Raw genomic sequence first — 20,779 nt, forward strand, 5'->3', positions numbered from 1 at the left:
AACCACCCGGTTACTGTCAGCTTCTTACCATGGTTTCACTTTTTCTTATTCTGTAATATGGGTGTTAGAGTCCATCTTGAGGCAATATGAATGAAATGCAAGTATTAGATAATTCTCACTTATCTGTAATCATAAAAATGCATACCAATTTAGTCTCTATACACACAGCTGTTCATGCATCACATTGTTAGATACATTTATGACCCATACATATTAGAAATTAGAATACGCCTTATCTAAGACAAAATGTGATGTGTGTGATTTGAAGGTAGTGGAAAGTGAATCTCATTGCCTTCCTATAGAATCATTTATTACACAGTACGTCTCGTCAGCAACTTGCAACTTTTGGTGAAAACATAAAGGTTGGAAAATCTGAATGTGAAAATTACCTAAAACAATTGTGTTCATTTATTGCACTATTTTGTTGTATTTGAAAAATTAATGCGCAGTATTCTGTATGAATTTGTAATGTCTTCTGAAGCCCATGCAGGAGTTGCACAGTCATATGCATGACAAAATAATCCATTGATATAAGGAGAACAATTTCATACTCTAAATATACTCAGAAATAAATGACATTGCATTTAGAGAATGGGTAACATTAAAACCTGTAGTGAGCGCTGACAGCAAATTTGTTTGCATCTTATTAAGAAGCCCGTTTATGCAGTGAAATAAACTGAACCTTCAATGAACTGTGTGCCACCCATCTCTGCACTCTCTGCTGAGCCTGAGAGACAGGCAGGTCCTCCTCACAGCAGGCCACTGTCTGTCAGTCTAAGTCTGCAGTGGGAGCCCTCGGTTGGCCGGGCAGGCTTTCCTCCAGCAGGCTGCAGAAAAAAAGCCTGCATGCCTGAACTCTACTGACGGAACAAGCCTTGCATCTGTGATACAGAGACATACATTGTAATATACAGCGGGCCTGAAGTGCAGCATACTGCTCGTACTTGTTGACTTACAGCAAAATCACAATCGCCACTCAGCGAAGACACATCACACCCAACTGTAAAATGACAAGTACTTAAAATCTGGCTTTGTTTGTGATACTTGTTTTTTCGCAGACTGGAGGTCCAGCTGTCGCTTGTTGCTGTGGTCTCAGTGGCAGCAGCAATTGCGGGCGAATGGGGGGACAAAAGGGACAGAACACATCATGCTGAATCACAACCAACTCTCTGAAAGCTGACCATTTGGCGGCACGCTACGTGATGAAATAATTATTTATTTTTCATCTTTCATTGTGAGCGAGGTGTATTCACAGGCTGTTCATTACACGGTGTAAGTACCAGTAGACAAATCTCCCGGTTTCTAGTGCTGTAATTGATATGTCAATCAGTCAAGTCAAGTTTAATTGCACATAGAGCGAGTGATCGGCAATGGGAGATGGGCCTGTAGAGATGAGAGGGAGCCATAAGGCATGTCTAGCTTTCGGTTATGACCAGATTGTAAACAGATGTCAGGAGATTAGAAACGGAAGTTCTGACCTCTGACAGAGCAAGTGATTCCTGAGAATCCATGAATGAAAGAAAGTCAATTCCTGTGAAAGCTTTGTAAGCCCAGCAACATTAGACTGGTCCTCATTACACCATCCTGATGAAGAGGACTATCTCTTCTCTGCCATCCTTTATTTACTGACCCACCCAAGTCTGACACGAGCCTGCGCCAGGCGATGGACACGGAGGCCCACAAGATGCCTTTACTGATCTGGTGTCTGCTGACAGCTGATTAACGTTCACTAATTTCCCCGTCTCCGGTGACCTCCCTCTGTCTCACAGCGGTGTTTACCATAAAGGGGCAGTTCACAGGTTCCTGTGTCATGATTGAGTGTCAACACTGAGTGCGGTGAATTACCTGGGCTGTTTACCACCTGAAACAGGAGAGGCCAGGCCGCTGCACGTGATCCTGCATGATGCCACATCAGTTGGACACTACAGTTTCAGAGCTAGACATCTGATGACATTGAAGACAGATGAGTTAAAATTTAAATTTACTGAGCAGTATTTCAAAGTAAGGTTTTAACATTTTTGAATGTAAATTCAAAACCCACAGATTTAATCTGGCATTTATGTTAATTTTAGGAGTTTTATTGTTTGTTTCCCCTTTTTTTTTATCATTCGTTTGATTCTAATTTATTTTAGTAAAATGTTAGTGTTGATCATTATTATTTATCGTATTTAAGTTAAGTGACCTTTTAACTACTGCAGTATAACTTATTCTGTGTAGAATTACGTAATTGTATTCATTGTCCTTTTATGGCTCGTTAAATTTTAATATAAATATCTGTTATTATCTTAACCCTGTTTTATTTTTTGAATGGTTTTTTGAATTATTGATTGTTTTGGTGCATTATTCTCTAAATCAGTCTTTAATTCACGCTGAAAATCCGTGGGAAAGTTAGGCACGTTTTCCAAAATGTCAAACTATTTCTTCAACATGATACTTAACAACATCATCTGCCATTTTAGTGAGGAGCTGAAGTCACATTCCTCGATGAGATTTGAGAGATGAAACTTCAGCAGCGGCAGACGAGGTGTGTCTGCACCTTCCCTGACACTTCCATCATTGCAACGGAGAAGCTCAGGGTCTGTCACATCTCAGCTCTCTGTATGTGCCTGTGAAACTGCTAATGCATCAAAATTATCTTAACTGGTCCCAGTGAGCCCTGCCCATCGCTCAGTGTGGCCATGACAACAAATTTATGAGGTTGCAATTACACAAAGTGCCGCGCCACTGGAGGTCTGACAGAATCTCCCTTTCCTTTCCCTCTCTGTGACTTTCAGTCTATCACATCCTTTTTTCTGCCCAAGTTATTCTATGAGAGACAACTGTGGTGAGGAATGGAACACGATGCACAGAGGCAGAAAGCCCCGTTTTAAGCACTTAATAAACATCTCCTGTGGAGAATTCACAACCAGCTGACACAGCAATACAGATCCAAATGGCAGATTCCACATCTAGATTCTTCAAAGTTTTATTGCTTTTTGCTTTTTGTAAAAATAAAATTGTCCAAAAGTAACAAACCTTTCTTCACCTACTGTACAATTAGCTGCATGTTGAATACTCAAGTTAGACTCTACACATGACAAATCTTATCTAAGAATACCCCCCTTACGCACTTATCACAGATGCTAAGTGTAACACAAAACCATCTATTTTTTAATCTGCAGAAGTGAAACACCTGCTGTGCACCAGAGTCTCCTCTTGAATAATTCAGTCAAGTGGAAGGGAAGACCCAAGAACTTCCTGCCTGACCATCTAAACCCACAGCTCAGTGTGTGTGTGTGTGTGTGTGTGTGTGGGGGGGGGGGGGGGGGGGTCTGTTTGCCCTCAGTGTGCCTCCTACATCAGTGTCAGACCACTTAATGTCTCTCTGCCCTGCTCATTTCTGTCCCACTGTGCTGTCCTCTGGAGGCCACAGCACTCTGAGAGCCATTCATCCACCGTGGCAAAGTGGAGGCCACAGATACATAATTTAGAAAGAGACCAGGAGAAAAAGAGTGTTTGTGCAGGTGCAGGGTGTATAATGCATGCACCTGCAATGTACAGACACTAAAGCACCTGAAGGCAACAGGCAGAAAAAGAAACTTTAGAGGTGACCTATTTTTTTCCCCCCCGATGAAGCGCAAAGACAAAGTTGTGAAATAATGATCAACCGAGTTTCTATCCTCCAACTGTACGACGGCCTCTGGCATTTACAGGAAGAGCAGTTTAGAGGGATCTAACCTTTAAATGATGAACATTCATTCTGTGCTTAGAGCCCGACAACCCCCCCAAAACATTCAATACAACTGCAGGTTAAAAAGAAGAGGGCGTAAGTGTTCTTACAGTAAACAATGCACCACATTGTGAGTTTGTGTTTACAGTGACATGTGAGAATGGGACATTTTCAGTTTACGTCAGGGCCACGTGACCTTTCAGTCATGCAGTAATAAGCGTGGACACAGATTGTTATGTGACAGGGAAGCGAGTCCAGTCGTCTGTCACAACATATGGCGAATGCAAACAATGTCAGGCGGCTGCGTGCAATCTGTGTGACTGAATTAACCAGGATTTGCACACTGATGCTGGAAATACAGAGCTGGGTCCGTCAATGCAGAATGAAGAGGGATTAATTGTCACGTTGTGATGACAGTGGAGGAAAGAAAACACAGTCGTCGCCTCTGTGCTTTCACTGAACATCGTCATTGAAGGTTCATCGTCTTTTTCTCACGCATGCCCAGCACTCACAACCACATGCAAACACACGCACAGGAACAGCAGCACAGAGTGTAGGCAGATCCCCACATGGGGAGACTGGAGCACCTTGGCGTACAAGCTCAGCTTATAGTTTCCATGGTGATGTTAGGCTTTGCAATATTTGCATAAAGGCATTCACAAAAACAGTTTATTTGAGTTTCCTCCCTCTCATCTGAAACATTCAATCTCTCCTACACATTAGCACACAAATATTTTGGATATAATATCTTACAAAACACTCGCACGCACGCACGCATGCACGCAGACACACACACACACACACACACACACACAGACACAGACACACACACACACACACACAAACACACACACACACACACACACACACACACACACACACACACACTTCTTCACTGTTTACTACAATTACTACTATTGTTAGTGCAAGTGCCCAGTTTATTCATGAAGACCTGAACAACAGTGTCAAAATGCTTCACAGAGCCAATGTGCTGAACACAAAAGTCCCTATAGTTACAGTCCAAACAAACCAATCAATCCTAAGAGCACAAACAAATCTTAAATGCTGTGTCTTCAGAAGTGTTTCACACATGAAAGAGGAAAGAATAACCTCTGTGTGAAGGTGATTCGCAGCCAATGTTAAGATTTCTAAATATGGGTTTATATATTAGAAATGCATTGCGTCCCATCTAAGTCTTGCTATCATAATACTGCAGGGATGAGGAATGGCTGCAGATTGTTAGCAGCTGGCACCGATCCAGAATCGACTGTGGCTGACGACTGATTTCCAGTCTGGACGGGGCCGATCTTCCCAGTTGTATAAAGTGGGAGTGACAGTGACGATGATTTGCAAGTGGAACAAAACTCTAAATTACCAAAGGATGTGTTTGATGGTGCTGCCAGCCTCGGGAGGAGCCGAGACACTAGGCAGAGAGAAAGGGCCCAGCATCTGGTCCGATTCGAGGAGGTGAAATCCAACTGTGCCAGACAAAATAATGATTAAAAACGCTATAGTCTCTGTGGTCTCAATTTAGTTTCCCAGACGTGAAGCTAGAGTGGAGAGCTACGCTCACTGAAAAAAAACAAAACCCCAACCCTAAACAGACGTCAGACTGGTGGGTGATGCTCCACACGCTGCCCGTATCTTTCTAGCCTGTTGTAAACTGGCCGACAGTCAAGCACGCTGGTGCAGCCAATCACTGCCATACATGGACCCCAGATTAAAACACACTCAACTGCTCTCTGCCTGCTCCTCCTGACCCTCGCCGGCCTCACCTCCTTTATTAAAATGATCCGTGATTTGCCCGAATTCTAAACTCACCTCCAGTTTCTCTCCACATACAGTCAGACCTCACTGACCGAACAGTATTGTCCAGTGTGCAGTCACAGTGTGTGAAAGAAATCAATCAGGGAGATGTTTTTAATCCACAGCTGTTATCCTTCCCACTTCTAATCTGCCTCTTCTGCTGCTAGCGCAGCTGGTGCGCATGTATTAAAGAACGGCTGCAGGGAATCCTCGTGGCTACGGAGACAAAACTTTCTCTGCTTCCCGGGTTGCAAACATTTCTAAAGTGTTTGCTGTTCTGTTGCCGTGACCCCACACTGCGATAGGACCGGAGGGTGCAGGTGAATCCTGCAGGAATCAATAAAATGACATATTCAACGTTTTAAACCCTCTTGGGATATCGACTTGTAGTGAAGTCAGGTTTCTTCTTAAATGAAGCTCCCCACCAACCAAACCCTGTGCGTGTGTGTGAGAGTATAGACTGTCGAAACCTTCAGAGGCAGAAGTCCTGAAGCTGCAGCAGACGTTCAGTCACATCGCTCTCTCCCTCTTATATTTATTTTCCTTTCTTCACTCTGAAAAAACAATAATCTCCCTGTCAGATGTACGGTATACGCTCACTGTATGCTCTTCTTTCCCTTCCAGTGCTCTTAAACCTTTAACCTGCACCATCTCTCAGTTACTTGCCCTAAATCCCTTGAGCCTTTGTTGGGGTTCACTCCGAATGATCTAATGTTTTAAGTAACTTAATCTATTTAACTTTGTTCCAAGGTTGGACTCTCCCATTTGATCCAAAGGCCTTGTTTTCTGGATGTTTATCCAGCTCGATTTTACCCTTGTCTCTCAAATGATCTCTATTGGTTGTTTTACAGTTTTATACCTATAACCACTTATGCACAAGAAAAAAAAAATCTGTTAGAACCGCATCTAACAATTTACCAGACCTCCTTGTCTCAGAGTTTTTGTTCACAGTGAACATACTTCTCAGCAACAATTGCAAGCATTTCCTTGATGACTTTTTGGCACTAGACTGTGCGAGATCACACTAAGATTAGGAAGCAAATCCTTGGAGATTTGGCCGCTCTGTTGTTGGCATTATCTACAGAGCCAAGGTTGGATAGCCCCTGGGATTTCTGTCTAATGCTGATTTTGATCTGGGCAGAGGGTTGATGAAGAGGCTCTAATCATCTTATTTTTTTCGTAGCCCCGTCCGGCTGGAGACTCACTGGGCTGACCCAACTGTGTTACACAATAATAACCAGGTTAAAAGAAAATACTCAGACGTGTTGTCTTGATCACTATTTTGTGTAAGACGGCAACGGTGTTGATTACAAGTCCCGTAAATGACATGGCAGGTTATAATAGGTAAGAATATAGAAATCTATTTAAAAATTGGATATCATTATTATTGAAATAAGTGGTCTACTCTTACTTTAACTAGTGTATTTCATGGCTCAATCTATCAATCCATCAATCAATTAGGACTGCAGCTAACAATGACAAAGAAAATCACCTAATTTGAATAAGAAAAGTGTTTCACTTTTTTGCTTGTTAAATGAAATATAAGTCGGGTTTTTTTAGCTTTACAATTATTTAATTTGATGTGATTTGAATAAATTAACTCATCCATCAACTAGAGACTATAACACTTCTTCATCCCTCTTTCTTCAGTTTCAACTCATGGGACATTCATACAGTTAGACTTCCTAAAGTGTCCCAGCTGAGTCTGTGTTTGTGTCCGCAGAGAACCACACGTGTCAATGTAACAGGGGAGTCGAGTTTCCCACAGATCACTAACCCTTTCAATTTACATCACGCTGCTCAGTTTACCTCGGGACCTGTTGACTCTCAACTTCTGCCTTCCTTGGAGATGGGCGCTGCCTGACGCCGTTTGAGAGAAAAAACCTTAAGACTTTACACCCAGCATGAGGCAGCAGGACAAAGAATTACCAATAATCACAAGCTTAAGCCGGCGGCTTTAAATGTTTTCAGCGTGACTGTGACTCGTGCCAGTGGTGCTCAGACAGTGGCAACATAATGGAAGAGGAAACACTGAGGCAGTGGTGCACTGTACATGTTGCTGATGAAATTAATAACACTTCCAGAGAGTAAGAGACCATGAAAACTATGTCACTCTGGTCCCTATGCCCATCATTTCGTAACCTTCGATCTATGACCCATATTTCCTCCTCTCCTCTCCTCTCCTCTCCTCTCCTCTCCTGCTTGGCCCACTTTCGACCAACATGCCTTCATGCTGTATCTCCATGTATATAGGTATGTATAGTATAACATCACCCGAGACAGGAGTAAGGTGACGTGCTCACGGCTGGTGTCTGGTAGGTGGAGGAAGAAGCGAGAGGAATTAGAGCAGTGAGTAGGCTGAGGCCCTGGCAGTCAACTGGGGAGAACAGGGACTCCTGGGAGTCCTGCCTGGAGATTAGTGGGATAGTGACTGAATCTCACACAATCCACCCACTCTGCACTGCCTGACTATTGGCTACGCTGGTTCTTAGCGAAACACAGCGCTGCATGCCGAGGACATCGTTGAAATTCAAATGAATGCATATTGGACCTTTCCGGGATCCTTCTAATGAGAGGCACTTGTTAGTCACCCGAAGTGCTGAGCAGCCGCAGGGTTTCAGGTGAGCTATCTGAGGAGCTGTACTGCTTTCAGCTGCTCCCAAGGGACTTCCTCTGTGGTGTCATCCTGGCAAACAGAGTCATGTACCACTAAGGTAATCTCCTGAGTCTCGTATAGCTCGTGAACAATACTCCACTACCCAAAGCACTTCTGCTGAATTTAATTACAACAAGTCTCACGTAATTACTGTCAATATCAGCATTAGATGCAAGGATATGGTCTTGAATCCTCCATCACATCTCCATATGTTCACTTTGCATTATACATATTTAAAACCAACTTCTGCTACTTACACTCAAATGTCACTGCATGAGTGACTGCCAGGCCTGGCAGTGCATCTGTCGTCCCATCTCTATCCCTAGGTGACAATGTAAACTTTAAAAACCTGCCGACCTAAAGGATGATATTCACAGCTGACTGGCAGCCGAACCCAGACTGGCTTTTACTAACACTTCTAACAGAAACATTCTGAAACAAAGGAGGAAAGTATGTTTTTAAATAGATGCCGCGATGACCCAGAAAAGTATCTCTTTTCCACATTAAGTCTGTCTCACTTGTACTCACTCAGAGAAGCTTGATAAATGCTCACACCAACATACAGTGTAGGGAAGGAAGGAAGCAAATCTTAGTTTAGCTCGAATAAACTTGACATAAACTTATAACGCCGTCTGAGTTGAAACCAAACCCTCAGGGTAGACAGGATCAAAGGGCTACTTGTAAAACTGGAAGGATTGATTGGTAGGAAGGAGATGAGTAGGGCCACATGGGGAAGAAGGGAACATGATGTAGTTTAGAGACGTCCAGACTACACCATAACAATCCCCTGAGATTGAAGCCAATTTGGGAATACACGTTAATAGCAGAGCACGGATTTGGGGAAAGCAAATCCGCCATTGAATTTGAATTTTTTTCAATAAGTAACTCTTCACCTTGGGTGACTCCCCACCTTGGGTGACTCCCCACCTTGGGTGCCTCCCCACCTTGGGTGCCTCCTCACCTTGGGTGCCTCCCCACCACCCAAAATCTTGATAACGATTTAGTCCACATATTTGTAGACACTGGCAGCAGCAGCAGCAGCAGCAGCAGCACCTCTGTTGGTCTATTAACTCCTTGTACCGTCTTCTCTGAGTGAAGTTTGTTGTGGAATGTGTTTTCAGAGTTCCTGAGATCCTCCTGAGGTCTATTTGTACTGTGCCATAAAGTGCAAATGAAACACCTATTAGGTGCCAGCTAAAGCAGCCGATATGTAACAAGTACAAACGAGCCCTTGTACTTTGGTGCACACAGAATACGACGGGCTACTCTTTCTTTAAAGAGTAAATTAAAAGTTTTAGAAATATACTTGTTTGCATTCTTGCCAAGAGTCTGAAAATCTATGCCTCTCTCATATCTGCCCATTCAATATGAAGAAACCACTTAGCTTAGCCTAAAGTTTGGAAACGGAGGGAAACAGATATTCTGTCTGTGACTTAAGGTAAAAGAAATCCACACGCTAGCACCTCTAAATCTCCCTTACCCTGAATTAACATGTTATATATATCTATATATATATTTATCAACTAGGCCAGGTGGCCCAGCCAGTCCCCCACGTAACCCCTAGTAAAAGTGCAACCTACTGTATTTTATCAAGTCTGAAAATTAAAATGAAAAAAATATTTGATTTAGTTGCAGTTCAGTGCTCTCTTTTAAATATTAATATATGATAAAACTGAATAATACCACAACCCTCTGTCACCACCATAGACTGTGGACGTAGTCACTGGGTCCTGAAAATGAAGACAATGAGGAAGTGCATAAAACCTGTATTCTCTCAAATGACCAGCAGTGGGCGACTCCACTGGTTGCAAAAAGAAGTCAGTTTCTATAGAAGTATATGAGAAAATGACCACTTCTCACTTGAGTTATAACATTAGTCAACATTTTCCTGAGGGTTAGGGTCTCAACCACTAGTTTCAAGTCTTCATCAATACAGCATGATGTTCATTTTGAAAATTATAGTCTCATTTACAGTAGAATAGATGATAAGGCACCGTATACATTGAAGCAGGGATATGTCTATTTCTGGTTTCGAATGACCAAGATGGCGCTGCCTGAAATGCTGAAGTCAAGGCTTCAAAAGGCAGCTCACAAACCAACTGGGTGGCGTCACGGTCGGTTCACACTTGGTCACCACAGACCCTTTGCTCTCACACTCTTTTTCTCTCTCTCTCCCTCACACTCCTTCTTCCTCTTTCCCTCCGTATGAAAGAAAACCTCTGCCGTACATTCTGCTGATTTTAGAAAAGAAACATACTTGGTGATTTCTGATAGTTTGCTGTTGGGGAAATTTGATGGCTGCCAAACAGTTTGATGTAGTCCAATGAAAAGGTTTAGCCCGTCACAAACAATCGACTGAATTACAACATCAATGTGTCTATTGAAGGAGATGTGATGTGTGTGCATGTGCTTCACGGGGAGAACGAGTGGGTAGAACAACAGGCGAAAAAAAGAAAATGGGCTTGAAAGAAAAGTCAGAGACTGGCTGGTAGAATGTGCAAGTTTCGTGCGTTGCATGTGTGTTTTTGTGCGTGTATTCATGTGTCACAGCGTGTTTATTTATAGAAAGTCCCTTGGGAGAAGAATGCCATTACTGTGCTTAGGTAGACGATCGAGGGCTGTGCTGGATGTCACACTGGGGTGGCTCCATCACTCCAGCAGGCTGGGCCTCATTAGGATGAGCAGCACCCTGTATAATTTTACAATACGCCATTTAGAAATAACACCACTCATCAGGGGGTGGCAGTTGTTGAAAATATCTCAATGCCACAATTTCCTCTGTAAATTAGTTTTTTCATACAAATCTTTAAAAGATCTGTTTTTTTAATGCTCTCTCCCTATTGATTGTCTCGGTTTGAATGAGGAATGAGTCATTGTGTTCCATTAGAATTACAGAGAGTAGGCGAATACAGGGATCCAGACACATACACACACACACACACACACACACACACACACACACACACACACACACACACACACACACACACACACACACACACACACACACACACACACACACACACACACACACACACACACACACACACACACACACACACACACACACACACACACACACACACACTGCTTTTGGTTGGGGGACGCTGGGAAAACCTCTCCCCTCACTCCCACTCAAACCAACCTCACCACAAGAGCTGCGTTATCTCTATCAACCAAACTGGGACTTGCACTCAGGAACCAATCATTACAATGCAACGTGTTGGGCCTTGATCCAAGGCTTTCCTCTCACTCACTCAGAACGGCAGCTGTAAAATGAGAAGTATAGATGACGGTTTAAAACACTGCTCCTGTGTTTGCTTAGCGTTCCTCACTCTGTTTGCTAAAGAGACTGAGCTATCGAAAAAGATGGAGAACAATGCACATCTCTCTCTCCCATCGGCCTCTATTCCTGCTGACAGTCACATAATGTGTGCAGCCTCTACTATGAAAAAACAAATTGGTTCATTTAGAAGCTGTCTGTGTCACAGAGATAAACTCTCTGAAAATAAAATTAAAACGTCAGCTTGGTTTACTGTACTGTCATATCTAAATTTGTAATGCTTACCACAACTGTAACCTGAAGCGTTGTTTAACTCAGTCTGTCTACCACGGCAGGCGTGATGCCGTACAGTGAGAGACTTGAGGTGATCTAGTATTAACTGAACCCTGTATCAAGTTCAGGTAATTACTGTTCCTCCGTCTGGCAGGAACATAGAGACAACAACCTGCAACTGCAGTTTCAGTGTCAGTCCAAGAAAATGTTGAGAACTTCGTGTTTTTTTGTTTTTTTTTACAGTTTGTACTGTTGTAGAAACATTCATGTGGCCTAGATACTAACATCATTTCAGCCCCAGACAACATGTCTTGACATGACGGAGACACACAACAATACGACAGGCATTATTCAGAACATGCGCCCTGCTCACCATTAAACCATTACAGTGGGACAGTAATTGCAGTATATTTTGTTGCATTTTCCATAAAATAAAACATGCTCAGTCATTTGGAAACATCTTTCAGGAGAGATGTGATGCAAGACAGCAGCAGGAAACAGCCTCAGAAAAGCTTACGTCACACGTTTGCCTATATTGTCCCATCTCAAATGACCAGAGGATGTAAGGGTTAAGGCTCAAAGACTAGAAGTGGTTGTAAAGGCCAAATTCAAGGCCAAAGCTCTGAACCTCCTCAGTTGAGTAGCACTTGAGTTTGGGTCACAAGTAAAAACAGAGTAAAGAGGAATCTGTGAGAGTTCAGAGATGGATCACATCGATTGAGGCGTCCTGCGTGCCGTTCCCTGTACGGTTGTATGGCTGTAAATTGACCTTTTCAGTCTCAGTCTGCGGAGTGAGCGATGAAAACCGTGGTGCGGTGTGCAGCTGTAGCCTGAGAAGTAGCGTTAGCATGCAATAGCTTTGGGTTCAAATGTCTAACTCTCTACAAACTTGTGTTATACTCTGTGGGTGACCACACCGCCCCACACCACTCGCCGTCGTCTTGTGAGTGATGTTCTCTCTCCCCTCTTGACAGGCCTGTCTGAATAATGAATGAAGTTCTGCAGCAAAGTAGTCGTGCCTACGACCTTCGACAATTTTTTTTTAAATGTCAGCGTCGGTACAGACCTCTACAGCCGCAAAGACAGTTCCAAAAAGTATGACAGAAAAACAAGGAAAGTGAGATTGTGGCACATCTGACATCTGGCATTGTACTGAAAATAAAGCATGGGTTTTGTAGGTCTGTCAAACAGGGATACTGAGCAGGCGCAGTGGGAATCTTTGTGCGCGTGTGTGCATGTGTGTGTGTGTGTAATATGCCGTATTGTCCCAGCTGGCTGGTGCGATAAGCTAATGTAGCGTGCTAGATCAGCTCTCTCCATGGAAACTACAGGGCGATGGAGGGTTCATAAGGTTACAGTCGTTGACTCTTCTTCATCAGTCATGTGCTCCAAACTGGGGCCAGGCGAAAGGGGCCATCTTTACACTTGGTAATATTGATTGGTGGACTGATATCAGTTGTTATCTCGGACTGTTTAAATCACATCACCAGTATATTTGGCAAATGCAGTCAAATCTCACATACTGTGCAAAGTGCTATGTGGATCACATTTTGCAACTAGATCCATTAGTCATGAACGAGTTTGTCTTGAGTAAATATTCGCTCTCCTTTTAGCTCTGTTTATGTTCTCCACCAACCACTGAGGGAAATATCCGGCTCTCCAGCTGCTAAATGCAGCACTTCGTTAACCAGCTTGTCTCTAAATTTGTTTATCTGCCATTTTGTGCAGAGCAGGTTGTGTACAGTACAGGTTTATCAGACAGAGGCTGCTTGAGCAGTGAGAGGGATGTAAACAGTAAAGTTGTGGGACAAAGGTACAATTTTTGGAAGAGCTGAGAGGATCTGCAGACTCAAGTGATCGTATTCTGTGGGTTCATTACCATCAACTCTTTTCACATTCTGTGAAGAAAATAGTAGAGTCTCTCCATGATAGTGAAACAGCACGTCATCCATCAATGAAGGAGGTTGTTTATAGACCACAGGAACAAAACCTGATCACTGAAACAGTCTTTAATAGAAAATGTTATATATGAGAAGATGTGAGAGATGTAGTAGATGTGCCTTCAGTTCCAATCCATTTCTTCAAAATCTCAATTCACATTAGTAGCATAAGTTTCAGTAGGAGCCTCGTGCAAAAGCATGAAGCATGTAAAGATCCAATCTAAATGTAAAGGGTACTGTGGCTCAAATGTCATGTGGAGGCGCTGATTGCCACTCGAGTGTTGAAGTCTGGGAGAAAACCATTTGAAGGCTTAGCCAGATGCACATGGAAAACAATCTGAACATCACACAAACAATTAAATCCTAATGTCTGCCGTCAACAGATGGGCAGATTTTCTCTGATGATTGGTAGGGATGTGATAGTTCCTGTGGGGAAGCTCCCTTCACATGTTTCTGCACACTGATTAAATAGCATCAAAGGCATGTTTAAAATCCATAATGCTAATGTCTCGCTCAGTTCAGAGGAGAGCTTCATTAGAGTCTGCGTGGTTGCCTTTGCACAATGGCAAATTTCTTTCAAGTGCAGCAAATGAACCTCTAATGATTGCCATAGATTAGACACTTTGCTGTGCCAACCTAACATCTTTGGCTGTAACTCGGATGTTCACACACTACAGAGTGAAAACAAGGAAAACATGTTGTGTATTTTTGGAGGAATGTGGATGATTTTTGCTTAGTATACTGTATTTTGAGCCTCTGGCTACTTCAGTATTACTTTGACTTCCACTAGTGTGTAAAAAAGGACTTCCAAGGTGTTATGTTGTATGAGGATACCCTATTTCTAGATGAATAAAACATATCTATTGTAGTATTTCTATATTAAATAGAATTTTTGCAATTATTGCTGACATGCTGGTCACTGGTTTATGGATAAGTGAGATGACGGTGTACAACAGAGGGCAACGGAAACAAGCAGATGAGATGATAAAACATGGATGATAAGCATGGATGTGCAAGAGGGAGACTTCGGTGTGTCCGTTCTCTGCAGACAAATGCTAGTGACTCTGTGTAAGTTCAATTGGCGATATATATACATATACATATATATGTATATATATATATATATACATATATATGTGTGTATATATATATATATATATATACATATACATATATATGTATATATATATATATACATATATATGTGTGTATATATATATATATATATATATATATATATATATATATGGCACTGTAATCAGTCTGGGAGCTGGTAAAGTGTGTACTTCTGATTTATGGCTAGTCAAAGCTCACCAAAACACATTGGAGGAGCTGCTGTCACCCAGCACCCAATATCCTAGAAAACAGCTCATAAAATACACTGTTAAATAGCCCTGGCTGTTGTTATGAGTGCACACACAGAGAGAGAGAGAGAGAGAGAGAGAGAGAGAGAGAAAGAATGAGAAAGGCAGGGAAAGAGACTCATAGCGACTGTCCTTCCACATCTCCTCTGGTCCCACTGCGCTCCCTGTGTCACACTACTGGAGGTCAGCACGAGTGACTGCGCTCCCTTGTGCGAGGTCTGTGAGAAGTCACACGTCCTAGTCCTCTCTAATGACTGGTCAGGGTGTGTCCTCACCCAACCCAGCTTGCCTTACATCTAAATGTCTCTGCCATTGATTTCCTCCCATTCTTAGAAAGAAAACAAAAGTTCCCAGGCCATGTGGGGTGAAGGGGCAGTGGATCCCTCCACACGGAGCCATAGCTGGCGGAGCACAGAGTTATCTTACATTTCACAATACATCAAAGCAAAATGCGTACAGTGAAGTCAACTGGGCATATCTGATATGCGGCAAGAAGTACAGTAAACTGCCTCCAGTCATGGCTGTCTCGGGCTCACTGGGAGAACAAGTTCTGATGCAATTTGCTCAAACAGCCTCTGCCAAGGCAAAATAGAACAACTCAGTGTCAGTTTTTTAAAACTCAGTGTTCTGTTCTGGACCAAAGCCTCGGTGGGAGAGCAGCGAAGGCTTTTTGGAGAAAGAAATTGAGATTCCCAAGAGCCGATAAAACAAAGCTGTATGACAGCATTATATCCACATTATTTCTAGACGCTGTGAAACGTTTGTAACGGTCAATCAAGTGGTAAAACATAATTTCTACTGCATATTTCTAAGTTGATTTGATTTAGTTTGAATGTGTGTGCAGTTGTCTATATTGTGTCTCTTAAATATATATTAATGAATTAAATACATTAACAATCATTAATAAAACATGTCCACACAACAGCCATGCTAATTTCTCTCTATACATGATGAGGTGGTCGAGAGGTTAAGGCGATGGATGGCTAATCCATTGTGAGAATCCCATTGACTGGTAAAAGGTAAACTGGTAATAATCTATTCTAACTTTAAAATTCCAGCTCTTCAAACGAGTATCAAGACCTGCAGTAAACCCTTGGGAGGTCTGACATTATGCTGCAGCACATTTGTGAAGTTGACTTTGTGACGTTCAAGCACATGTTCTAAATACCTGGAATCATGGATTTCCAGCTATTCCCCCAACCTTTTCAAAATCCACAGACAAAACCAAACGGGCTGAGATAACCAAAACTGTTCTTACTGGCAGAAAATAGACATACAGTATTAGCTCACGGCAATCTGATTGCGATAATTGGATTCCAAATAAAGGCAGTTTCAGAGTTTACCACAAAGATCGTGCCAATGCCATACCCCTGCACAATGATTCCTCTGAGACTAAACTGCACCTCGGGGAGCACTGAGCAACACAGGCATGCTGAGACATGCTGTTTGATTCACAATCCACTCACCCTTTCCTCCCAATGAACACCTATAGGCATTTAGCACGTACCATTCTATATGAACAAGAGCTTTTCTTTTATTGATGAACTGATTTGTTTTTTCCAGTGTATCCAGGAGTGTCCATATTGTTGCTCTAAATAATTCAGTGGGCAGACCCATGGTGGATATGCAGACTCAAGTGGCTCTAAAATCCTCCAGTAACACCTCAACATGCCCAAGCAGAAGCACAGACACACGGTGTCCGTCACTGCTGCTCTGGCATGAACAATGACTTGTTCGAGACAGAGCGTGTTGGTGCCTATGTGTAATTTCGGGGGAGGCTATGACTCCAAAGGTGCAGGATAAGGTGACATCTGGAGCTATAGATATTCTGGATCGCACCTTCTCTCTCTCTCTGGCATTACTTCAAGCGTTATTAATGTGCAATTAAAATTTCATCAGTGCTGAAAAATAAATGAGTCAGAATATGTGTTTGGGAACAAGCCATCTCACAGATGCAACTCTGTAAATAAACTTCAGGAACAAGACTGCAATTCACGCCTGCCATTTAACCCAATCTGACAGTTTTACTTATCTCCATCTCATATGGAACAGGTAAAACAGGAGGAAATGGCCCCGTTTGTCAAACAATTCCCAGCCCCCTCCCCCTCTTTTCTCCCAGAGTTTCTGGGCCCCTCGGTCGTACACACAGCTCCTGTGTTGGTTGAGGACGAGTGCTCGCATGCTACAGTGACCATGGGACAAGGTCATTAATTGTGCTCCTATTTCTCTGTTGGATTGTGGAAAAATATTGAATCATTCAAGTTAAATGGCACAGCCTCTGCGGAGCGGAGACACCTGTCATTAATACAAATGTACAGTAATGACTGTAAAGGACCTGGAGGCACCTTATCAACTGACAACTGTGCTTGTTAAGATGTTTCTGAAAGTAATGTGTAATAAATTAAGAAATAGTGCTCATGCACATCATGTCTAGTTGTGCGATTGACCAGGTCATATGCTTATTATGAATTTGCAATGTAAATATTGTAGCATAAGGAAAAGTGAATATTCAGATTAAACCATATAATGATCAGGTAGACGCCAGTCTTTTTCTTCTTTTCTTTACAGAAACCTCTGAATGACAGACGATATTCAAACACTAATAACAATGTTATCATTAAGGAGCAATGAGAAATATCATTAAGTAAATTAGCACTTAAAAATTAATTTCATATATCATAGTCTTTGTAATCATCCATAAGGTGCATAATACTGTAATGCACTGTGATGTTATTATTTTTTATTTTTGCCCAGTACTCAAAGTACTCAAAGGACCATAGTATCTTTCATAGGGAAAGAAAAATCAAAACCTGACATCATTTGTTGACCTTCTATTTCCCTAAAACTCTCCCTAGATTGATATAGCTCTTGATGTCGCGCTACGTGGCGACTCTCCAAATAGGTGGGTAGTTATTTAACATTTTGATTGAAAATTGACCCAGTCACAACTCTTGCAAAGTTACTTCACTTAAGAATGCTGTCAACACGAATATACGAGTCGATCCGACAAAGTGAAGTCTCTCTTGTTCCCAGAGTGTGAGCTATGAGCCTGTTAATGAGCCGGATGATTAAATGCTGCACTGGAAATAAGGCAGGCTCGGCTAATGAAGCCAAGAAGAGGGAGACTGTTGAAGAGGCCGGGGGGCGGGGGGGCTATTAGACGTTCTAAAAATAAAACATACATATTGTGCGAGAAGATTTCTTGCAAAACCCTGAAATGGATTAAACTCTAACAATAAGTGTCACACCTCTCTGGTGTGTATTGCCAAGACAAACATTCAATTATCCCGGGAGACTTGCAATGCAGACAATGCTGGTCTGGGAAACAAGTATCTGACTGAAACCAATAAAGGGAGACAATGATGCCCGTCATGTATTCATCAAAACAAAAAAAGGTTTTAATAAACTACCCAGAAATACGGCAGGGACTCTTCTCTTCTTAGGACAGTACACCTTGTTGGGAATAATTCACCTAAAGTGGAGCAACACAATTAGTTTCCAGAGTCATCAACTTTTCACTGTACAATGATTAATAAGCAAGACTTAGCAGAAAGCTTTGACATGCACCTCTGGGTGCAACAACATCTCTCCATCTCTCCCTCATTCCTTCACCCCGCCAGGACTCCAGCTGCGGAAAGTGAAAGATTAAAGTCGCTGGCTCGAGCTGAAAGAAAGTCGAGCATCAGATCAAGCCAGTCTCAAAGAAAGACTTACACCAGCCTCTGGATGTTCAACTGATTTCTTCTTTTTTTAATTATCTAATTATTTTCTAAAGTTTGAAAATAGAATCCGAAACTCAGCGACCTTCTTTCCACTTCTTGATAGAGAAATCACATTTTAAAACTTATAACTATAATATATATGTGTGTGTGTGTGTGTGTGTGTGTGAGAGAGATATTGAGTTTGACACTACCTTGGCAGCAAACGAGGAGCTTGGCTTCTCCAGGAGGTCCCAGAGTTTCCTCCTCTTTTCGGAACAGCATGTGGTGGTGAACTCCTCTCCTTCCCTCTCCCTCATGTTGTCCGACTCTCGTTTGAGTTCCTCGTTCATCTGCTCCTTCTTCTGGTGATACCGGGCCTGGCAGCAGGACTCCAGGTAGATCTCGTCGATCCCCCAGAAGTCCAGCTCTTGGCTGAAAGACAGGGCGCACATCTCCTCCATCATGTGCAACTTCCCGGTGCGGTAGAAGTTCAGGATGGAGGTGAAGGCCCCGGGGTGCCGGTCGAAGAAGTACTCGTTGTCTTCCAAGCTGTAGTCGTCGCATATCTCCATGATGGAGTCGTGTGTGCTGCAGTCCCTCAGCTTCCCCAGCCTTGTGCGGGGCAGCCTGTCCAGCGTCCTCCATAGCACTTCGTGGAGAAGGCCTCCCACGTTGAGTCTCAGGCGGCGGGTGTGAGTCTTGCTCCGGATGATGTCCATGGTGTCCGGGGGCAGGGTGCTGGTCGACGACGGGGACCCCGTTTGGATCATCTTCACTCAGGTCACTCGAAAATCGACTGGAATGCACAGTCCGACGGATCAAGACGACGTGGCCCCGTGGATGACCGCGTCAGGGTCCCACCTTCTGCTCCGCGGCTGCAACAACAGGAGAGAGAGAAGTCATTGCAGCAGCCACGTCAGGTGGTGTATCCGCTCATCGGAGAAGCCGATGGGTGTTTTAATCAGCTTTGGGAGGCACCGCCGCTTTCCTCCCTGACAAAGGGTGAGGTCGACTCCTCGTCGGGCCGCTGTCCGGTGCTGAACCGCCCGCCTGTCGCTGCTGTCCACGGACTCTGGTGCTGAAACGTCTCGTTCTCGCGTGGGACAGCGGTTCGGGGACAGGTCAGAGCGGTCGCGTGTGTCCTGTTCTCCGGCGGGACATTGATCGGGACTGATACGAGCGCCGATTATCAACTTCGAATGAGAAACGCATTATGTCACTCCCGTCCGAGACCAGTCTGTAGCCGTACACGTATTTTTATTACACTATCATAGTCTATTTATATATACAGTTTGAGCTCAACTCGCAATAAAAAACAACAATGGCACATTGTTTGGAGTGAGCCGTGCGTTGGGTGCGCATTTGGAACAGGACCATAAACATCCAAGTGACACCAAGTCGAAATTAAGCAAAGAAAATAACAACAACAACAACAACAACAACCAGATTCGAACACCGTGAAGAAATAAGACACATACTCATCTCGCGCGTGTCCCGGTTCCCTCCGTGGCCGGACATCGGCAGCACTTCACACGCATAAAACGCTCAAACTCGTCCTGGCCGTGCGCGTCCCCGGCGCTGTGCGCGGAGCTGGTGGAGGCGCCGCGACACGTCGGAGCGCATGACCGACTTTGACCGAGGGTGTGTGTCGGCACGTCCCGTCAACACCTCCTGCGGTGAGAATCAACAGGCAGCGGCGGCCGGGAGCAGCCCTGCACACCGTCGCTCGCCCTCGGCGGGAGTGCTGCGTGCCGACTGTGGACCGGGTCCTCATCCCGCGGAGGCGCAGCCCGCGGGAGGTTAACCCTCGCGGGGCCGGCGAGCCGCAGCTCGGCGCCTCCACACGGCGCTCGATTCTTCTTTGAGAGGAAAAACAAATAGGTCGGGGATTCACGTCCTTGGCCTGAACCGGATGAAGGTCTTCTACGTGGTTATGGCTTGTAAACGGGGCAACTGTGACTATGCGTCGATTTGAGTAGTTTGAGTATTATTGCAGTAGACCTGCAGTAAGGCCAGGAATCGACATGTGCCTCAAAAAGGAATGGTG

General features: G+C 43.6%; 1 protein-coding gene across 1 annotated transcript in view; it reads right to left on the bottom strand.

Moving 5' to 3' along the window:
• LOC118309334 (potassium voltage-gated channel subfamily B member 1-like) overlaps positions 1 to 20,684 on the bottom strand; it is a 34,268-nt gene extending 13,584 nt beyond the window's left edge. The window contains exons 1-2 of the mRNA XM_035631338.2: positions 20,211 to 20,684; positions 18,945 to 19,607 (exon numbers count right to left, since the gene is read on the bottom strand). Of these exons, the coding sequence (XP_035487231.2) occupies positions 18,945 to 19,502 (558 nt within the window). The 5' untranslated portion in view covers positions 19,503 to 19,607; positions 20,211 to 20,684. The remainder of the gene's footprint in view (positions 1 to 18,944; positions 19,608 to 20,210) is intronic.
• Between the last annotated feature and the right edge of the window lie 95 nt (positions 20,685 to 20,779).

Source organism: Scophthalmus maximus, chromosome 6, assembly GCF_022379125.1.
Source record: "Scophthalmus maximus strain ysfricsl-2021 chromosome 6, ASM2237912v1, whole genome shotgun sequence".
NCBI classification, from domain to species: domain Eukaryota; kingdom Metazoa; phylum Chordata; class Actinopteri; order Pleuronectiformes; family Scophthalmidae; genus Scophthalmus; species Scophthalmus maximus.